Below are 22,808 nucleotides of genomic sequence, written 5' to 3'. Positions count from 1 at the left end.
AGTTTCCATCCCAATGAAGCTGCTTGGCAATCAGCCACATACAGAGCAGACCAGCTGAGCTGTTCAATTACAAAAAGTGATCTAAACTTTATTTTTAGATGAAGTTATTCGCTTACAGTGCCTTGTAAGCTTTAGTCACTTCACAACCGCAAATTTCAACACATTTAACTAGGATTTTTTGGGGGCTAGAAAAACATAAAGTAGTGCATAATTGTGAAGTGGAAGGAAAATGCTACACTCCCTTGAGTCTTTTATTTTAGTAAAATAGTTGCAGCTGCAAGTCTTTTGGGGTACGTCTCTATCATCTATCAGCCCGGAAACTGACGTTTTTGTCGGTAGGAGAAAATCTGTGATCTCCACTTTTCATTTCTTGCCAGCGATTCTCAGTTCGTTTTAAGTCTGGACTTTAACTAGCCTTTCTAAGGTATGCTGAACATCCTATACTGTAACTGTAGTCACCCAGAGCCACTGTAATGTGGCTTTTACATTTCAAAAACACATTATTCAAGGGAATGAGGAGGAAACTTCACCATTTGATTCAGATGTGTGTCCCTGCATTCAGCTCCATCCATCTTCCTTTAAACTCTTTTGTTTGGCTCGTACCACTCTACAGAAAATTGGATCCATCTAAAGGCGCATAGAAAAATAAACAATTTTGCACATCGAACATGAATATGTAATTTATCACTTTAAGCAGCCCTTGGGAGATTGGAAAAAGAAAGAAAGCTAATTTAATCACATACAGTACTTGGTCTGTTTCTCTGTAAAAGGCTGACTGGTCTGAGCCTGCTTATCCCCTGGCCACTTTTCTGCCCCGCTAAGTGAGCGTGAATAGGAGCCAGTTACAAAGAAAACAGGGCTTATTGATAGCACACACCTCAGCATTGCATCGTGTTGCTGATACCCCTGCATGCCTGTTTTTGTCCACCAAATCCCTGACTCAGAACAGCCTCGTAGCATCCGAAAAGAGTTTGTTATCCCACCGGCCAGACTGTTAATCCCAGCTGCTGCTCACCCTTATGTTTGCTGGGAATCATTCCATCTGTGGACACGTCGCTTCAAAACAGAACGGCGCTGCTGTGAAATCAGAAAGAGAGTTTCTATAGTAACAAGGGTCATGGTAGCGACTACGTGTCGAGATTTACCCTTTCATAATTATGTCAAGTGTGCAGCAGAACCTCTCCATTCACCTTCCAATTAAATACCATGCAGTGCCTTGCTGAAGTTGATCTTTTTCCACACTTTGTCTCAATACAAAAACAAACTATACTGAATTTTGCAATGGAATTTGTATATTTGAGATGGTCACATCAGCTGTAACATTTCACAAAATATTTTGTCTTGCAGGCTTACAGGAACTACGTTAGATGTTACCTGGGATCAAGCGCTCAAACCATTTTGGGAGCTCTATCCATTGTGAGGGATTAAAATAAAGGTCCAGTCTGCAAAATTTCTGCATCAAACAAATGATGTTTATCCCGTAAGAGGAGCCACACCTTCTCAGATTTACGCATGAGCATGAAAAACTCACTTTTGGTCACCACGAGGACCAGGAGGTTCCTTTCTCTCTCTTTTTTTTTGGGGGGGGGAGGACTGCAGTGGACCAGTAGACAGTGATTCTGCTTCCTGTTTTGCGTGAAACAGTCTGTGCCGTGAATCCACTGGTGGTGCGAGAACCTTCTCGAGGAGCATCATTTGCTGTGGAAATAATAATAATAATAATAATAATAAAAAGACTGCAAAGACACAACTGTGACCAAAGATGGCACAAATGCTCAAGGAAAGGATAAAGCAGACATGGTACCACAAAAATAACCTACAAAACACTTCTGACCCGACTACAACACTCGCCTTATAGTTTCTTCTTGAGTCATTACTGTCAGGATGTAAATTCTTTGGGGATGTTGTTTTTTTTGTTTGTTTGTTTTTGCTCCTTTTTAAAACTTAAACTAACAAAAGAGCTTTTTTTCTGTATAGAAAATGACTATGTGTATACTTCTGAAATAAAGGGCGAGTTAGTAATAAGAGTGCACTGAGGAGATGGATCTTTTCAAGTGCTTTCATAATCTACAGAAGCAGTTCCACTTTCAAAGATCTGACTGTAACTTCACAAGTTCTTGTATATTTAATTATTAGAGCAGGTTTAATGTTTGTACACACACAAAAAAAGCTGGTTTGATTTTAATAGGGAGAAGGGGGTGGGGGAATTTCCAGAAACTTTCTGTTCCCAACCTGGGAACTGATCTAATCCTGCAAAAAAAAAAAAAAAGAAGCAGCCTTTCAGAGTAACTCATATTTTCATGCATGCTGTTCACCTTATTTTAGGTACAATTTTTACAAGTTTGCAAACACTGTATTTAAGTGACAAAACCCTTTATCTCTGTACACCTAAAGCCCTGAAACTTGTCACCAGTTTTATATTTCGGACTGGCAAAGGATGCCATTGACGTGTTTTTAATGCTGGGGGTTGGGATGAAAAAAGCAAACAAACACATATATAGCTTGTTGAGGATGTGATGTCTTGTCTGTCTGTGTTGAAAAACCGAGAGAGGGCCGGCTTCCGCTTTAGAGGACAAGGTGGCCTGAATGTAAATGCTTGTAGGCTGGTTCGCTGTAATATTCAACTCGTTCTGTGTGTATTGGCGATAAGGTGTTGGAGTCCCTATACACTGTTAGACTGTAATCATTTTAGCTGAGTGTCGATTTGGTTTTCTAACAGCTGGTGTGGTGTTAAAGAAGAAGCATTGGGGCATTTTTTTAATTTTTTTTAATTTTTTTTTGGACATATAATCATGAGGGGGTGGGAGGTGAAATATCTCCTTGGTTTAAAACACATTAAGGACACATAAAGGATTTGTTTGATTGTAGCTCTACATAGCATAATGTATGACAAAACACTGGATGGATCCAAACAATAATTTAAGCATAAAAATAAATTGTGTTTAACTCTGAAACTGTGTGATCTCTTTAGACTTGAGAGACTGTATATGCAGTGTGAAATAGAAATGTTCTCACTAGCTCACTGAGAGGATTTTATTTTATATTAGGAGCCATCTTTGTATTGGTTTTCATTAGATACCCATGTAGTTCTAAAGTGTGGTGTTCTACTGATGCGAAGCCTCAGTATGCTGATGTCTATGCTGTGGACATGGATAAAAAAAAAAACAAATACAATGTGACCTGTTTATTTTCCTTTTTTGGAGGGTGGGTGTTTTTAGAAGAAGGCAGGTATGGTGTAAAATGGCATCCCCTTCTACTGCTATGTCAATCGGGGTACAGAGGATCCTTTGATATGGTTCGAAAATCAATTTTTTTTGTCAATTTTGTTTGATAAGTGTTTTCACCTGAGCAGACTTTTTGATGTACAATTCTTACTAACAGAGTGAAGCCATTGAAAATGTTAACTATTCTAGCACTTTGGTTATTCAAGGTCTTTTAGAGGCTATAGCAGCAAATGATGCCACCACAAATGTTTCAGACATCTTTAAAAAAAAATTCAACCTAAAAATTACCAAAAAAAATATTAAATAAATAAAAATGCAAAGATTTCGCAATATGGCTGTTTCTCCTCTCTTTTTTTGTGTCCATAAATGGTTTGATATGCAATAACACACTTTCACACCTTTTTTTTTATGTAGTGTAGATGAGTCAGGTTTGTAGGCTGCCTTGCTTTTCAGTTCCACCCACATATTCTCTTTGGCTTTGTGATAACCTCTCCACAACACATTGTCATTAAGCCATTTTGTAACTAATCTGGACTAATCTTCCATTTGGCAAACCCATGCTTTTGCTTTCTCACTTATGTTTAGTGACATTGCTACAATGTCGTCACATAATGTTCCTTCCTCATGAGGCCACATATTTTGGAAACTGAACCAGTCCCTCTGGCAAACAAGAACAACAAAACCAACATCATAATCCTGTCGCCTCCATACTTTTTCACTTGGGTTTGTGTTTTTACTCCCTTCTTAGTCTTAGAAATATAACTTTCACTATGGCTAAATACATAGCATGTCTGAAAGTTTTTTTTTTTTTTTTTTTTTTTTTTGTTGCTTTAAGACTAATGGCCTCTTCTTCGCTGAGTGACCTTCCAGTCCTTCGTCTGTAAATAAGGAAATTTTCTTACTGCATACACATTTTCCACCAAAAGATATTAATCTCTCCTTCCTTCCTTAAATGGCATGATGGCTGGACATTCCCTTGGCTTGCACATACAGTTGGGCTCATAAGTTTATGTTGATTTTTTTTGTTTTTTTTGGCCATTTTTCACTCATGGTTAGAGATTAGGTGAAGCCGTTCATTTTCAATCAACTGTATTTACTCTGCCTAAATCATAATAAGAACGGAAAACTTCTCAAAAGTTTGCCTCATGTAAACTTTGACCAAAAGTTTACATACCCTGGCCATTTTGCCCAAAGAGGGCTTAAAAGCAACCATCCTGACCTATGATCTGTTTGCTTGCAACCAGTTTAGAAAAGAAACCCAGTGAGTTTCTGGACCCTCAATAGACCCTTGCATCTTCCATGCAGTGCTGCATTGATGTGTTGAGTTTCTGAGTCACGGGGAAAGTAAAAGAATTGTCAAATGATCTGTGGGGGGAAAAATAACAGAACTGCATAAAACTTAAAAGATATTGTAAAAAAAATAAATAAATGTCCAAGGAACTGAGAAAAGCAGTCAATAGTGTTTGAACTCTAGATGGAAAATGAGGGATTCTCTTGACACCAAAGCCCAGATGAACAAATATTTCAGTAACAAGTGCCAAAAAAATTGTTTGGTATGCAAGAAAAACCTCACAAATAACTTGAACTGATATACAACACTGCAAAATAAAAGTGGCGTGGATGTTTCAAAATGCGCAATAAGAATGCCTTTGAAGAACAATGGGCTGCATGGTCGAGTCACCAGAGGAAAGACATTACCACAAAAATGCCTCAGTATTGTATCCCACTTTCAATACGTCAGGCAGCAGACAGCCGAGTGTCAACATTTCTGGAATAAAGTTATTTGGATTGATAAGACCAAAATGTTTATCGAACAAGAAATCTGGGGGTCCACAGTTCTCTTCCTGATATCTCATTTATTTAGATTTTTTCCATGATTCCACTCAAAGATTCTGTGCGTTTCAGGTTCCATCGTAAAAACTACCCAGATGTAAATAAACTCGGAGCTTACAAAGCAATGGAAGAGCAGTGGAGCAAAGTGGCCTTATCTGATTTATCACATATTCTTTGTGTTTGTGTGTAATGTCTGCACATTCCAGCTGAGGGAAGATAAAGTGGCAGGGGCAGTTTGATACATTGGTCAATGTTCTGCTGGGATTCCTAAGAAACCTTGAAATTCTGCCATGCATGTGGGTGTTACATTGACATGAACCACATATCTAAGCATTTCTGTAGACGCTGGGCTGAATTTTATCAACAGTTCAAACTGTGTCACTGGAGAGAGTTTTGTTAAGTCTTTATTCGCTTGGTGAAAATACACACACACAAAAAAAACATTTTCTGCTATTTGTCATCAAGCAATCCTTACATTGACACAGGCCAGAAATAATTACTTTATTAATCAAAGGTGTTCCCTTTTGGTAAACTTAGTTTTCTCCGTAAACATAGGTCAACACATGTATTTTATCTTTGACCTTGAAACTCAAGTTTGTATTGTAGCTCACGACATAAGAATAGAGAATATACTGTCCTGCAGTTTTTAAATGTGCCACAGGTACAAAACACTGGAATGAAATGGCTTATTTACCTCCTTCTTGTGTAGATAAGTTATCCAAAGCCTTGCTAATGACCTAATTATTCTATTCAGGTGTGTTGCAGCTGAGAGGCACATCTAAAAGTTGCAGGGCAGTGGCCCTCCAGGACTGGAGTTTGACACCTGTGCGAAATTAAAATGTCTCAGCAAAATGTACCATTCACTATGCAGTACTGGAGACATCCTGGTGGGGTCGCTATGTCGGCACGCCGGGGCAAGGTCACACTGTGTACGGTTGTGCCGTACTCGCCCCTCACGCTCTCTGCTGGAGCAGCTTCTTCCCTTCCTTCCCTCTCCACTTACTGCCGCACAGCCATGGCGGACAGCGCGAGCGAGAGCGACACCGACGGAGCGGGGAGCAGCTCGGCCACCCCGATGTCATCCTCCGCTTCAAATTCTGGGAAACCAAGTATAGTCATTTCACAGTTTCGCCTGGAGGAACTGACGAACCGTCTTGCATCGTTGCAGCAAGAGAACAAAGTTCTGAAAATTGAGCTTGAGACGTTTAAACTAAAGTGCAAAGCCCTGCAGGAGGAGAATCGGGACCTCCGCAAAGCTAGCGTCACCATTGTGAGTAACGTTAGCCAGCTAACTAGCAACACGCTGTTCTCATTCAACCAAGTATGTTGCATTGTCAGTAAGTTAGCTGTGACTGGTGGTATTTATTCAGTGCGGACTGGTCCTTACTAACAAATTTTGGGAGTTATGTGGTGATATTACTCAAAAATGAACACAACTCTTGGATGTTTTGCTAGCTTTGCTAATAGTTAGCTTGTTGCTAAGTAAGCCAGCGGGGTAGTGTTTGCCAGGTGGTTGGGCAATGACTGGCAGCTACTTTGCTTTGTTGTGCTTTGGCTTGCTAAAAAGCCCAGGACTAACATGTGCACCACACCTTGATGGTCTGTTAGCTGATTACTCGCAGTACTGTCACTACGTTATTACCAAGACGGCTACAGTAACTGAGTTATTAAATAGCCGTGTAGCAATGTTGGCACATGCTGACGCCTCGTATGTCTTCATGCTGGGTTAATCAGCCAAGCTTCGTAGATATGTGAAAGCGATCTGTCGGACGGGTGGGGGATATTTAGGCCAAACTTTACGGCGTAGCGACATGCCACGCCATTAACGTGGACAGGTCGACCTCCCTGATCACCACTTAACAATTTCGGGAGTTGTGTGTAGCTAATATACGGGGCGACTCGGTCGTATTGAAAAGTTGACATATTGTTTCTGCTTGATGGAACCCAGTTTAGCCATGAGGACATTGAAGAAGAGATGGGAAATGACACTAGCAAGGACAGACATATTATCATCACTCTGTAATGCTAGCTGCCGTGGCTGTCCCAACACACTCTTCCTTTCATTAAAAAGTCGACCTCTACTGCAATACCTCTCGACTCCTTTGAGAAAAGTATGTTTCCTCATTGACTTACAGACTTCCCTGCAGCCGGATTTGGTGGAGCATCTTTTTTTTTTTTTTTTTTTTACAGACACATCTAATAAACTTTCATTAAAAAGTCGACCTCTACTGCAATACCTCTCGACTCCTTTGAGAAAAGTATGTTTCCTCATTGACTTACAGACTTCCCTGCAGCCGGATTTGGTGGAGCATCTTTTTTTTTTTTTTTTTTTTACAGACACATCTAATAAATTTTACACATACAGATTTTAGTAAAATAGATGGCTAAAATGTTAATATTTTGATTGATTAGTCATTCCTGACAATACAGATTTTTTTTTCTTTTAGTTTTGACTTTCCAATTTTTTTTAATTTTTTTCTTCTTTATAGGGACTAAGACACACAAAAGAAGTTCTGTTTTAGAGGTGGTTTTGAATCAAACAGAAAATAATAAAAAAAAATGCAAGACTACTTCCATTTAAACAGTAACTTGTAGGTTGATGTGTTTATAGTCCCCGGTTTAACGCACATGGATCAAATGATGGCTGTTAGAAGGGCTAAGAAAAACATTGACATGCTGAAAAGGTTGTTACTACCAGCAGGGAGAGAGCTAACACATGCAGGATGCCATCCTCGAGGTTTGCAGGTTTCCTGCTCAAAATTCAACCTCGTCCCTTAAAGGGCTTTTGGTTAGCATAGCATTATAAATATCTGAAAGGAAGCTATCTGCTTCAAAGGCCGACGTCGCGGAAGCAAGGTGTGAGTTTGTTTTGCAGAAAAGTGAACCCTGTATGAAACTGGTCACGTCGCACTTGGGGCTTCAGCATACAAAAAAACAAAACACATTTTAACCTACTCTTATTTTGAAGTGTGAAAAGCCTTTTGGCAGCACGTAGCACATGGATTTGTTTAAATGTCTAAAACCCTTAGCTATCCCATGATTTACTGAGGATTTCGTTCGTCAAATTTCTTGCCACATTATCCACTTTGCAGGAGTCTTATCTTCCTGCATATACGACTGTACTCATTGCTTTTTGCTGTTCCAATTTAATCAGGATAAAGATGAAAACATTATCCCATGCCAGGTTGCTGGAGTCTGTTTAACTGATGTTTCCTTTGGCACTGTCCCCATTTGTTTTATGTTGCACAGCAAGCAAGAGCCGAGCAGGAGGAAGAGTTTATCAGCAACACCTTGTTCAAGAAGATCCAAGCTCTCCAGAAGGAGAAGGAGACCTTGGCAGTCAACTATGAAAAGGAGGAAGAATTTCTGACGAATGAACTGTCGAGGAAACTTATGCAAGTGAGTGATCGGATCAAGGCCGCTTATGCCACCAATATCTTCAAACAAATCAGCTACTGTTATACCTTTACCTGGAGATTAGAATGACTTTAATTATGTTATAAGGTACTTGCTGTGAGAGAATAATAAGTTACAGTTCAATTGCTAAAAAATCACAACTTATTTGTGACCAGATCAAAGGTTAAAGTTGGTGTTACTTCTTACAGATGCTTTTTGTCCATTTGCCCTAATTTCTAACCAAACTTAAAAATATTGATGTTTTGTACATTTTAAAAACTTGCATTTGAAGAATTTCAGACCGTCAGTGGATGGAAACATTTTAATTTTCAGTCCCAGTGGTGACATTGTTTCTGATCTGGTTTTCTCTTATTCAGGAGCGCAAAAAAACAAAAAAAACCTGATTGGAATATGATAGCTCTGCAACGTCTCGCTGAAATGAAACCAAACGAGCAAATGTTCAGAGTCAAATGTAGGAGATAAAAAAATATACTTTAAAGTCTTAGCCTGGTTGGACAGCAGACTATCTCCAACTTTGAATTTAAGCGTGCCCTGTGACAAAGTCGCTATAGAAACAGCTAAATGTGTTGTTTGGTTGTAACGGGGTAAAATAAAATGCCCTTTGAAGAGTGAGAACAGAGAAATCTGTAGCTGCAGACTACTGCAGGAGGGAGGATGCATTGCTGAAGCCAAAATAGTCTGCAAGTTGTTTAAAAATGACTGCTCTGGCTTTGCCACAATTTACTAAATATCTCTATTCACATGGATAATGTGGACTGAGAACTAATTTTGTGCGATTTTAGCTTATTGGTAGCATCCACAATGTTGGAAACATTTCCACTAATGAGCAGGTATCAAAATAAAAATGCTTTTTTTACCCCCTCCCCTCTTTCCAGTATTTCCCATTAAGTGAATTTAAATTCTTTTTCCATATTGGTTAGCGAGTTATGTAATTCATAACAGAGATGCTCTGATCTGCTCTGCTGGGCCGCACCCTGGTTTTTGTTTTTAATTCATGAGCCCAAAGTTCTGTGGTTGCCATGTAATTTTTTCCTGTCTGTCTCTCCGGGAAGTTCGCCCCCAAATTCAGTACAATATGTAGTTTTACTCCAAGTATGCAAGCCAAATTTATAAATCTTTATTCAGGCTGCTGATCTAGCTCTTTTTTTTTGTTTGTTTTTGTACATTGCATGCATTTTGTTCATTTCCCTTTGTCTGCCTTTCTGTCATAGCTCCAACATGAGAAGGCGGAGCTGGAGCAACACTTGGAGCAGGAGCAGGAGTTCCAGGTCAACAAGTTAATGAAAAAGATTAAGAAAATGGAGAATGAAACCATCTCGAAGCAGCTAACCCTGGAACAGGTAGGCTTGTTGAAAACAAAAGCATCTATAAGCAGCCTGTCAGCTCAGCTACAGTTTTAATGTCTACATCTTTTCCTTGTTCTTCTCTACATGTTTTTATTTGTGACAGCAGCAGGCTCTCCCAGCTGGGAATGAACTTTACTGCAGCTGTCTTTTTTTTTTTTTTTTTTTTTTTTTTTTTTTTTAACGATGAGGATATAGAGCTACCAGTATTCCAACACAGAAACTATCATCAGCAAGATATTGAAACTGACATTGATCCTGATAACAACTTCTATAATGTCAGCAATGATAGTTGTCACTATTACAGCGATGATCAGTTCAACAACAGCATTAAAACAGAACAAAAGCTGTCAATAATTCACTTTAATAGTAGAAGCCTTTATGCAAATTTTGACAGCATCAAACAATACCTCCAACAACTTTCACAGACCTTCAATGTTATTGCCTTATCAGAAACTTGGCTCAATAGTGATAAGGGCATAGATTTTGAAATAAATGGTTATGAAATGGTTTGTAAGAACAGAGAAAACAAAAATGGAGGGGGAGTAGCTTTATATGTTGACAAGAAGATTAATTATAAGTTGATCGAAACAATGTCAACTGTGATGGACAACATGTTTGAATGTGTGACTATAGAAATACTCGTGGAAAAAAGGAAAAATGTCTTAGTGAGTTGCATTTATAGAGCCCCTGGATCAAACATTGAAGTACTCAACAACTGGATAGAAGAAAAATTTATAACAATTAATCAAAAAATAACATTTTTCTGTGGGGATTTCAATATTGACCTTCTCAATCCAAATAAACATAGAATGACTGAAGAATTTATTAACACCATGTTCAGTTTAAGCCTGTATCCTAAAATCACCAGGCCCAGTCGCATTACATCGCACTGCGCTACCTTAATTGATAATATTTTTACAAATGTGCTGGAAAATAATTTAACTAGTGGAATATTAATGAATGACATAACTGATCACTTACCAGTGTTCATAGTCTACGACTGTAAGTGCAAAACAGACGATCAAAAAATAGAGACGCATTACAGACGGGTTACGTCTGAAGAGACACTAAAAGCTCTACAAGCTGAGTTGTTGGCCTACGATTGGAGATTAATATATAAAATGAATGATGTGAATTTAGCATATGAAGAATTTTTAAAAACATTTAAAATATTATATAACAAGCACTGCCCAATCAAACAATATAACAGGAAAAGCAATCAAAAAAATGAACAGTGGATCACAAAAGGAATACAAAAGGCATGTAAAAAGAAAAACAAACTTTATAGAGAATTTCTAAAACATAGAACGTCTGAATCAGAAAACAAATATAAGAAATATAAAAATAAGTTAACTAATATTATAAAAACATGTAAAAAGGACTATTATCATAAATTACTGGATAGGAATAAAAACAACATTAAGGAAACATGGAATATTTTAAATAGAGTTATTAGAAAATCTAACAATAACAACTATCCAGACTATTTTATAGATAATGAACAGAATATTACTGATTTGAAAAGTGTCGTCAATAATTTCAATAGATTTTTTGTTAATATAGGACCTCAATTAGCAGAAAAAATACCGACTACAAAAACTGCAACTCAGCAATATCTAATTGAGAATAATCCCAGCTCCTTATATCTCAACCCTGTACTAGAAGAAGAAATCATAAACATTGTGAATAACTGTAAAAATAAGACTTCCACTGACTGTGATGATCTGGACATGAAAACTATTAAAATAGTAATTAAAGGAATCTCTAAACCACTAACTTATATTTGCAATTTATCATTTCAAACAGGATCATTTCCCAACAAAATGAAAATAGCTAAGGTCAAACCAATGTATAAAACTGGCAACAAACACCTCTTCACTAACTACAGGCCTGTCTCTCTTCTCCCACAATTTTCTAAAATCCTGGAAAAACTCTTTAAGAAAAGACTGGAACAATTCATAGAAAAACATTCGCTACTTATTAGCAGTCAATATGGATTCAGAGCAAACAGGTCAACATCGCTGGCTGTAACTGACTTAATAGAAGAAATAACCAACGCAACAGATAGTAAGAAACTGGCAGTAGGGATATTTATAGATCTAAAGAAAGCTTTTGATACAATAAATCATGAAATCTTACTTAAAAAATTAGAACGCTATGGAATTAGGGGAGTAGTTTCTGACTGGATGAGGAGTTATTTAAAGAGCCGGAAACAATTTGTGAAATTGGAAGATGTGGAATCTGATTGGCAGGAGACTGTCTGTGGAGTACCACAAGGATCAGTATTGGGACCAATTTTATTTAATCTTTATATAAATGATATCAGTAAAGTGTCCAATGTATTAAAATTTATCTTATTCGCTGATGACACAAATATTCTAGCCTCTGGCGACAATTTAGAGCATCTTCTCTCAACAGTCACTTCAGAGATTAGTAAGTTAAAGATATGGTTTGACCATAACAAATTATCCCTAAATTTGGACAAGACGAAAATCATGGTCTTTGGGAACTGTTATAAAAATACTGAAATCCAAGTTCAAATAGAGGACGTAACTCTACAAAGGGTTTTTGCTAATAAGTTCCTCGGTCTAATAATAGATGACAAAATCAGTTGGAAACCTCATATTAAACATTTACAGAGTAAACTCAGTAGAAGTATATCCATATTGGCTAGAGCTAGACATGTATTGAATGCTAAATCACTTCATATTCTATATAACTCTCTGATTTTACCATATCTATCATATTGCTGTGAAGTGTGGGGAGTTAATTACAAGAGCTCTTTACATCCGGTAACCGTCCTACAGAAACGAGCCATTAGAATCATCCATAATGTCGGTTATTATGAGCATACAAACCCACTCTTCATAAAATCCAGAATTCTCAAATTTGACGAGCTTGTAGAATTTAAAATGGCTCAGTTTATGTTCAAAGTATCTAAAAAGTTGTTACCTGAGCACATACAGAGCACGTTTTCTGAAAGAGAAGGGGGGTATAACTTAAGGGGTCACTCAAACTTCAAGATCCGCAATTTTAGAACAACAAGAAAAAGCTTCTGTATTTCAATTAAAGGTGTAAAGTTATGGAACAAGTTACATGAAGATTTAAAACAAAGCAATAGTTTAACACAATTCAAAAGAAAGTACAAAGAGGTAATTTTCAATAGATACACATATGGGTGACAGAAAGCAATAAGGTGTGTATTGCAGATAACTTGGTGTAAGGGTTTAGAAAGACAAACCAGCATAAAATGGGAAAATGTATAGGTAAATATTAGTAACTGTTACTTCTGACTGCCACTTTGATTGTGATTTTTTTAATGACAGTAGGACTCTAAAGTTTCAAGTGTTTAGGGGGTAGGAGTTTATAAGTTCTCACTTCTTCCTACCCCATTTTGAGCATGATATGTTAACTGAAACAAAAAAATCTGTATTTTCTCTTCTTTCTTATGCACTTCTTGTTACTGTGCACTATTTTATTTTTATATTTGTATCATGTTCGAATAAAATTTCATTTCATTTCATTTCATTTCAACGATCTGTATTTACAGAAAAAAGCTTCAAGATTAATCTATGGATTATCCTCTGCAGAATCTTTTTTTTAAATTAAATTTGGTTTAATGATCTGAATCTTATTTTATCTTATCAGACAGAAATTAAATGGTCATCATTCTCATAAGATTTAGACTGCTCTCGGCATTATTTTAGAATATGCCTGCAAGAAGAAAAATATGCTTTAGCTCTCAGTTCAAGGACTTTCCCTGCTATTCTCTGTTGCCATGAAGCCGATTGCTGCCCTCGTCACTGCCTGTATAACAGGAGAACCTTCACCATGTAGTTCAGCTCCTACCATGTGACCGTTATTGCATCAGCATGGCATTAGCATGCTGGGCATTTTTTGAGAAAGTATATGATTATTGTCAGATTCTGAAATTTACACACTCTTAAGATTACAGTTTAGGAAAACCCAGATGAGAATCCAGCAGGTTTCTACATTTCTGTTTGGTTAATTCCCAGTAGTTTTGCTGGTACGGCGATGGATCAGTGTCCTGGACATTAGCATATTTTGTTGCAAAATGTACATTTCAGCCCTAGAATGGTGTGAAAATGCCAGTTGAAAGCTTGTGAGGGTGTCATCACTCTGTAAAATCAGGTGCGTGCTAATAAGGATTAAAAAGGCTTCTCAGAGAAGAGGAAGCCATTACTCCTACAGGAACATAAACGGCCAGATTAGTTTGTAAATTACCTCAATGACACAGACCTTCATTTTGGAGACATGGGAGCTGATGACTAAAATTGTAGTTTTTGAAGGGCTGGTCAGTGACGATGAGCATACCTGGATTCAACTGAATATATGGGGAAAACGCATGCTCGGCGTTTTTATCAATTAATCGGCAGCCTAAGAGTCAGGCGACGGGTTTTCGGGTTTTTTATGTACTGCACTGTTGATTCGGCTTGCTTTACTCTCTGAGGACGTGCTGACAGGTCTTGTCAGGTTTCGGCCTCACAAAAAATCCAAAATGTCTGTTTTTGTATTTACCAATGTGAGGTAAATACTTTCCAGTCCTGAAGCCTGAAGTTGGTTTCTATTTGTGAATGCTCCAATCAAACCAGCAGACTATCGTATTACTCTTGTCTTCGATTCCTTGATGCAGATCAGTCTCCTCTTCCTCCTCCTCAGGGAACGATATACCAGAGCTTTTCTTTTACAGACTGACAGGTACACACTGCAGCCAAAAAACTAAAACGCAGTCCATCGCTTCAATCTTGCAGCAGACGGCATCACCAAGGGTGGATTTGATTTGGGGTTTCAACTCTCGACTCCCCACCCCAAAGATGCTAAGAGTCTGAAAATGGAGGACGTTTATGGCGCTGGCTAATTTTTTGACATGTTTGTGCTCTTAAATCTGTGACGGGCCAAAATACGGTGGTTCTTTATGGAACAGGTTTATCAGGATGTAGTTCTTGGGTTTGAGTTACAGATTTCTTTTGTGTGTTCGCTTCACAACATCTGAGGTTTTTCTGTCTCTGAATGCCATTTCTTTGCCTTTTCTGTTTCCCAGTTGAGGAGGGAGAAGATTGACCTTGAGAACACATTAGAGCAAGAACAGGAAGCCCTCGTCAACAGGCTCTGGAAGCGCATGGACAAACTGGAGGCGGAGAAAAGGTTGAAAACTGCAATCTCTCTTTGTGTAAACAGAATTGTTGAGAACTTCAAGATGAACGTTTTATTGTCATGTGAGGAATGGTTCTAATTTATGAAACTAAGGCTGGAGCACATTTTACCTGATATGTTTCTTCCATACACAGGACATTTTCTTACTGGAACTTTTTGTTCTCTGCACTTCAGAACTGTGTGTCTCCTAAAAAAAATGCAAATGTGGTTGTTATCTAGATTGGGTTTATCGTGTGATTAAAATGCAGTTTATATTTGTTCATTTTAACTTTACAGCAAAGGGAAGTTTAGTTTATTTAGAAGCAAAAGCCATACTGTCTATTTAGATTGTAAAATATAACGTTAAAATTATATTAACTTTAACTGTTTTTATTAGTAGAAATGTAATTTTTAAATATATTTTACATTCGCAAGCCCTTTTTTTTCTGAAAGTGGGTTCACTTAATGCCAATGGGCAAAGTTGCTCTAATTAAAATCAAATTATTTTTAAAGTCTTGAAACAAAAGAACAAATATTTTTAGACAATTTATGATCAGACATCAATAGAGAGCACGTTTGTGTAAAATCCTTTTCTATTCATATGTTCTGTAAAAGTTGCTTAAGCTGGATGTTTGTTCTTTTTTTCTTTTTTTTTAATTAAAGCATCCATGTTTCTAAATCAACGTTGCATCTTTCTTTTTAAACTAGAATTCTTCAGGAAAAGTTGGACCAGCCCGTATCGGCTCCTCCATCTCCCAGAGACGTTTCCATGGAAATAGACTCACCGGAGAACATGATGCGGCATATCCGCTTCCTGAAGAACGAGGTGGAGAGACTCAAGAAAAGCCTGCGCACCACGGAGCTGCAGCGTAAGTTTTCACTCTCCTCCACCACATGATCCAAGGTGTGTAAGTCGGCCTTCCTTGATAATTTAATGATGACTAGTAAAACTGACTCATGTGAATGTAGGTGGAGAGTTTGTTCTGTCCCGTTTTATCTGGTATCACAAATACCATTGAGAACAATCTGTCTTGTTTCATGGCGTTAGGTTTGTTTCAGCTTCATGACCTCGATCTTCTCTGGATGCAATAAACCAATGTTGTGACTGAAAGTCTACAAAACTGACCTAATCAGTTTAAATAGGGCTTATCTCCGGTCTTTATTTTAAAAAGGTAACCAGTGTTTTGTCTTCACTTTATTATTATAACCTTATCAAAAAGCACACATTTCAAAATGTTGATGTCACTATGAAAATGGTTAAAATAAATGACTAAGGTAAACAAAAAGTGGTTTATGGAGACTCGTCATCGAAGGTGTTTGCTTTGGGGAGGGATCGATATCTGTAGAGATTTTATTTTTTTTAAACATAGCTGAAAAAGTTGCAAAGATGTTTTTATCTGTACTGTTATCATAGCCCACAGTCAGCATTTTTGCTTTCCCAACTCTAGCTGTTGGCAAACTTTTAGAAAAGTCCCACGGTAAGTGAGGAAGTTTGAATCACCAGAGATTGCTGCGAGAGATTTGGAAATCGTTTTATGGCCGACGCAGTGATTGTGACAGCTGATCAACTTATGCATCTACTTTATCTGTAAATGTTTCGAATGGAAATATTTAACTCTGACATTTTTCAGTGGATCATAGTTAAAGTTTTACGATGTATTACAGTATAAAGTACTGGAATCTCTTCTCTACTGTTAGAGTGGATAGTTTGAATGATGATCTGTTCAAGGTTATCCATTTCTTTAATGGTACTGTATAATGTACGCCTCTGCAGCCATACAGATGATAAAAGATGGATGAGTTTTTAAAAAAAATGCACCAATCAGAATTATATGGTCTTTAACTGTAGGGTTTTTTTTTTGTTTCACAAGCAGGTACTGTTTGTTTTTTTTGTTTTGTTTTGTTTTTCCTAACTAGTCATCTTTCATCTTAAGGAGCAACATTTTAAGCAGAGATAAATGCTCCATAAAAAAAGTTGAGTCATGTTTTTTTGCATAGGAAGCAGAGGCGACATCATGCCACATGTGTGGGGGGGAAAAAAAATCACTGTAGAAATGTTGAACTCTGTTAATCATTAGTAAAACAGACTGGATGCAAAGTAGACTTTGTATTTTATTTTTCTGCTTTTTTCACCACTAGGGGGAGATGTAATGCTAAATATTTAAACAAACTTGGCGAAAGACTCTTAAGACTACCATGGCATTCCTCTTTGCTTGTCTTATAACCAGCTGTGTTATCCAAGATTGGCATTGACCCACTTTGTTGGGAAAACAAAAACATTGTAATGCACAAACTGGGTTATTGTGTGAGATTACTGGAACACAATGTGCCATTGTTCGGGTATCTCTGTTTCTGTGTGCTACTGGTTAGACTAGCTGAATATTGCTTCAGGTATTCTTTATTTTACCACCCCTATTATAGCTGTGATATAAAGCTGACAAAAAAAATCCCATGTGTTTTTTTTTTGTCTTTTTTTTTTTTGTCTGTCTAGACACAGAGAAGCGTGCGCAGTACATCGAGGAGGAGCGGCAGATGCGGGAGGAAAACATTCGGTTGCAGAGAAAGCTTCAGAGGGAAATGGAGCGCAGGGAGGCGCTGTGCCGGCAGCTGTCTGAGAGCGAGTCCAGTCTGGAGATGGATGATGAGAGGTAAAAGGTTGCAGTTTGAGGCTGAAAAGTTCAGAGTATTTTAACAGGATTTTATGTGATTAACACAAAATGATGCATAATTGTAAAGTGGGAGGAAAACATGCAATGCTTTTCATAAACACAATCATGAAAATTCTTTTAACTCTCGATTGAATGTAAGGAGTACTCATTCACTTTTGCATGATTAATTATGTTGAAGCCTCAGAGAGGTGACCATGAACCCAGTGGTCACTTAGCCAGAGCAAGAGTTTGTTTTTCAGAGATAAAACCACCCAGGAGGTGAGCCATTGCTAATTGACTCCACCAAAAGGCCTTTATGTAAGAGTGTCCAGATGGACATGTTAAGGTAGTGTCCCTTCAGTAAAGGGATGTTTTTCTGTGATAGAAACTGGGAGACTGGTTCAGCCAATCCAACCTGAATAAACTGAAGAGGTAAATGTTGGGATTTTCATCAACCTGCTGTAATATAAAACGACTATTTTTTTTTTTTTTTTTTTTTATTGTTGCTGATGCATTGTAACTCTGCCAGGACTTTTGGTGTCATTATCTATCTGGAACCAGAATAATGAGCCGTCTCTATAAGGTTTTCTTCCAGATTGGCCTGTATTTAGCTCCTGCCACCTCCTTTGTGTTGCTCCATTTCCTAAAACCCTAATAAAATACTTTGCGCTACTAACTTGAGCTTTGAAGAAGTTGAGGGTATTTATACTTTTGCAAGGTGCTGCATCTCATTTTGTGTTTTAGGGGAGTTTCTTTTCCTCAAGTAAAGCGAGAACAAGACAAAATGCAGCAAATCGTTCCGGCCACATCAAAGCTTACATGTTGCATTTCTCAAGCAGCTTCTCTGAATTGTTGACACCTCTTAGCTCTGACAGACATTCTTGTAAATAAAACACACAGGATATACTCGCACTGCAAAAACACATCTTACCAAGTATTTTGGTCAACTTTCTAGTGCAAATTTCTTTGTATACCTGAAATAAGACAAAACTAATTTATATCTTGGTTGTAAGATATAGCAGCTTGTTTTAAGTCAATAATTCTTAAATATTGATTAAAAAAAATACTAGTTTCACTGACATATTTTTTCACTTGTAAGAAAACATTAAACTGATGTCCAAAAACAATCTGCCAGTGGAACTAGTAATTTTTTTTTGGTGAAACTTTATTTGAAGGGCTGTGCATAAGACTGACATGACACACTGTCATAAACATTACATAACTATCATGAACACGAAGGAGTCTTCATGAATGGTTGACTGTTGTCATGAAGGGTCCTTTGGCAAATGACATACATTTTTAATGCAAATTTAAATTTGCATTAAAAGTGTCAATTTTGCATTATTTGGTAAATAACACTTTTAAAGCAAAGTTGCATTAAAAGTCAATTGGTTGTCAACTTTGCATTTAAAAAGTGACTGACTTGAAACAAGCTCCTATATCTTGCAGAACAGTTCCTTGTAAGTTTGTTTTTGTCCTGTTTCAAGTGTGTGTAGATATTTGCACTAAGAACTAAACCAAAATATTTGGGAGTCCAGGTGATTTCCTGCTTTGTTTATAAGGCTACAATGTCTGATTATCAAACTCATTGGGGCTTTAAGGGATTGTTAGCTGTTGGCATGCTAATACAATGACCACAAACTATGCACAAGTCCTTTACACAAACAAACATTTACTGGTTCATTTCTGGCTTCAGGTGTCTGCTGGCTGTTTGAGTTTTAGGGTGCGGCATATGTTTGACACCACAGGGTGTGGAGAACACACACGATATCATGATACTGACTGAAAGTAAACCAAATGATTCTAGGTCATTGGCTGTCGATTTTATGACCGGGAGCTGTAACATAATATAGGAAAAACCAGTCGCATCATTCTGTATTAAGGACGCATCCAAATGGACAGACTTAGACTGGATTTATATTGAAAAATAAATGGGAACCTGTATGTTTATTGTAGCTTAGCAGTACTACACCCATATCACAATGAACAGCTACAATTTGTCTTCAGACTGAATGTGATCTTCCTGTTTGAGTCATAAAGACAGAAAGTCATAAATGAAGAAACTGGAGTTAGATTAGTGGTATGACAGGTAGTCAGTTTATGCGTTTGTTTGTTTTTTTCCGCAGGTTTTCATAAGGTTGTCTGATTGTTCTCAGGTACTTTAATGAGATGTCTGCACAAGGCCTGCGAACGAGGACCGTGTCCAGCCCCATCCCATACACTCCTTCCCCCAGCTCCAGTCGACCCATATCACCTGGTGAGGACAAAACATCAATAAAAGGCACCTTTGATGTCAATTATTGTGACTTTTATCTTTGATCCAAGTTTTATCTCTGTGACAAAGGTTGTATGGTAATTGTTCTGTGTCTAACCTGGTGCAAACATTCATAAACAAGGTATTATAATGTTTGATACAACAGGAGAGCTGCTCTGCTCAAAAATCCTATCTGATCTTCATCTGACTGAAGATGTGTCCTCAAGGGCTTCTGGACTAGAAAACCCATGTTTAATTTTATATCTTTAATATTTTTCAAATGCATTACTGAACCCAGTTTGAGTATAGTTTAAACTAAGGAAAGCTATATTTACTAGTGAAAGTTGCAATAAAACCAAAACGGTTTGAACACACAACCCTTCATTGAAAACTTTGGCAGGGTTTGACAAAGCAGAGTCGAGTGTAGTCAAGTGATTTAGTGCTACATTTTGCCAACTATAGTTTATAGGTATTGGTGTTGCTTTTGACTGTTGTCAAAGTGCAGTTTAGGTCACCAGTCATGCATGGTGCACAGCATTCCAGCTGAATTTATAGCTTTTGTCTTGCACAACTCCATCGGGTTGGATTTGTGACATTGGGATCTGGTACCAGCCATCAGCATTTGTTGAAAGGTCAAATTTACGACTTGCTGTTGCTCACACAGTAAACATGTCTTCAGAGTCGCCTTACTTTCAGTAATCTGTAATTCAGATTTTGCTAAAGATCGGAGCCAACAAAGAAATTAACAGCGGCAAACCATCTCCGTTTGGTGCTGCTTAATACAATTTGACCAACTTTGACGTCTTTGCAGCAAACGCACGCCAAAAAAAATGTGAAATGAAGCAAGAATATTGAATTAAATAATTTAAACACATGCAGCTATTCATTTTCTTATCTCTGGTTTAAATATCGCTCCCAATGGGTGATTTCTCTAAATTTCACGCCACCTTCTCTTCCAGGGCTCTCGTATGGGACTCACACAGTCGGCTTCACCCCTCCAGCAACGCTGTCCAGAGCTGCCATTTCCCACTACAACACCCCCGCCCTGCACATCCACGGAAGCTCCTCTCATGCCGTAGCAGTAAGTGACATCCACAAGTTATTGCCCCCAACTCTTTAAAATATTGGTGTATTGAACTGTAGAAGTGTAACTTTTTAAAATCTTTCTACACATTAACTCAATTTACAAACCCATACCTATGTTTGCCACAATATATTATTAGCATTCAGTAATATTTTGTCTTTGGTTGTCTCGTCTGTTTGTTCCAACATAACCCTTATTTATTTTCTCTTTCTTTCTCAGAGGCCCTCCCCAAGAAGAAGCACCAGTCCCGACAAATTCAAACGTCCAACGCCTCCACCCTCTCCCAACACGCACTCAGGGGCCCAGCAGGCTCAGCCGCCGCTCCCCCCACCAGCCCAGCCCATGGTCCAGTCCATGTCCTCCCCAGCAGCCATGTCACAGCACGCAGCGACGGCACCACCACAACAGCCTCCCTCCCAGCCTTAACGCCACACGTACACGCGCGCGCACACACACACACACACGAAGTCTCTTTGTCTCTGCGCATGACTGCGCATTGAATGCCACGATGCTACCGCTGCAACTTCCATCATTACCAGCTCTGGAAGTGAAGTTTCTTACTCTTAACAAAAGTCCACAAGACGCAGCTTCAGATGTTTCGGAGGGAAAAGGAAACAAGAAGGCAAACTCGACCTCGGTGACGGCAGCAGCCTGCCAAACCCACATGTGGCGTTACTTAGCTACTCTCAAAAGGAATGGATAGATTTCAGAATAAGAGCTTCTGGGATTTGTAGGATAATTGTTCCACCCTCTGTCTCGTACCTGTTATGTTCTTTGTTTGGGACTCTAGCTGGTTGGAGTTGTTGTGGCGCTTCTAAGATAGCACAAATGGCACAGTTAGTGTGTTTCATGGTGGTGTTTTATTATAGGTTGGATGTTTGGATCAGTGGATGTACAGCTAGAGAACTGGATGGATTGATAGATGGTTTTTTTTTTTTATGCCTATACTACGACATAGCAGTAATTTCCTGCACTCCAGTTCTCCCCTGTTGTCTTCTAAGCCGTGTCATCATGACTCCAAGTTAATCGTGGCTTTGATTAGGTCCTCAAAGTGTTGTGGAAGGATGTTCTCCGTTAACAGGGCATTGGATCAAAAGAGAGCCTGCAATGCGGTTATTTTAGTTCCCGAAAGCCTTGAGTTTAAAATGAAAGTTTAAAAAGAAAAAACGAAAAAAAAAAAGCATCCATGAAGATGGACACTGGTACATAAACCAGAGATAAATGTCACCAAATATAGTCCAAGGTGTTGCAGCTTAGTCATGTACTCAGTCTTCTCTCTGATCTATCTGGTGTATTTCTGAAAGCTTCTATCATCCTAATGGATATTTCTCATCAGAAAAAAAAAAAAAAACATAAATCTCTTTACACTAAATATACATACTGCTAAAGCATTCTGACTGAATGGTACTGTTGACAAAATTTCTATGTATGATTAAAGCTCTTGACATGACGACACCTGCTTGGTCAGTTTTATGGGCAATTGCTTCTCGTTTGTAATCCTGTGAGGGTTTAAAAAGCAACCCACTTACAGCAGTCTGTTATGAGTTTTCCTAGGCAAATTTTTTTTTTTCTTTTTTATGCATATATTTATCAGATCACTGTGTATTTAGCCTGCCTGTAATGTTTCTTTGTGGAAGTTATATCTTACATTCTAACAGTAATTGATGGAGAATGTTTGTGCCTTAAATAAATCTGCACCATCTAAAAGCCCAATGTGATACTGTACAAAGACGATGCTTCTGATGAGGGGATTCTTGGTAAATGTCCAGCGCTGTACGACAGGTGAGTCCATTTTAGAGCCTAGTGCCGTTATGGTTCGGTAACATTAAAACAGCTTTTACTTTGCAA

General features: G+C 38.1%; 2 protein-coding genes across 2 annotated transcripts in view; both read left to right on the top strand.

Moving 5' to 3' along the window:
- Positions 1-3,554, top strand: part of LOC106914045 (uncharacterized) — a 127,243-nt gene extending 123,689 nt beyond the window's left edge. The window contains exon 46 of the mRNA XM_088013097.1: positions 1,348-3,554. Within this exon, the coding sequence (XP_087869223.1) occupies positions 1,348-1,367 (20 nt within the window). The 3' untranslated portion in view covers positions 1,368-3,554. The remainder of the gene's footprint in view (positions 1-1,347) is intronic.
- Positions 3,555-5,885: 2,331 nt separating this feature from the next.
- Positions 5,886-22,808, top strand: LOC106914047 (coiled-coil domain-containing protein 6). Its single transcript, XM_014980595.2, has 9 exons — positions 5,886-6,327; positions 8,307-8,456; positions 9,686-9,814; positions 14,883-14,986; positions 15,683-15,843; positions 17,466-17,622; positions 19,779-19,879; positions 20,836-20,957; positions 21,180-22,808. Exons 1-9 carry the CDS (start codon positions 5,896-5,898, stop codon positions 21,384-21,386), a joined length of 1,563 nt encoding a protein of 520 aa, XP_014836081.2. The 5' UTR covers positions 5,886-5,895; the 3' UTR covers positions 21,387-22,808.

This window comes from Poecilia mexicana, unplaced genomic scaffold (genome assembly GCF_051168715.1).
Source record: "Poecilia mexicana isolate PSO_F unplaced genomic scaffold, ASM5116871v1 scaffold_15, whole genome shotgun sequence".
Classification (NCBI taxonomy): domain Eukaryota; kingdom Metazoa; phylum Chordata; class Actinopteri; order Cyprinodontiformes; family Poeciliidae; genus Poecilia; species Poecilia mexicana.
This window is presented reverse-complemented; position numbering and strand designations above follow the sequence as displayed.

Excerpts from the sequence above, each read along its gene's own strand:
- LOC106914047 (XM_014980595.2), top strand. The coding sequence starts at position 5,896 with ATGTCTCAGCAAAATGTACCATTCACTATGCAGTACTGGAGACATCCT. Across the intron at positions 14,987-15,682 it reads AAACTGGAGGCGGAGAAAAG|AATTCTTCAGGAAAAGTTGG; the intron begins GTTGAAAACTGC and ends TTTTTAAACTAG. Across the intron at positions 20,958-21,179 it reads GCTCCTCTCATGCCGTAGCA|AGGCCCTCCCCAAGAAGAAG; the intron begins GTAAGTGACATC and ends TTTCTTTCTCAG.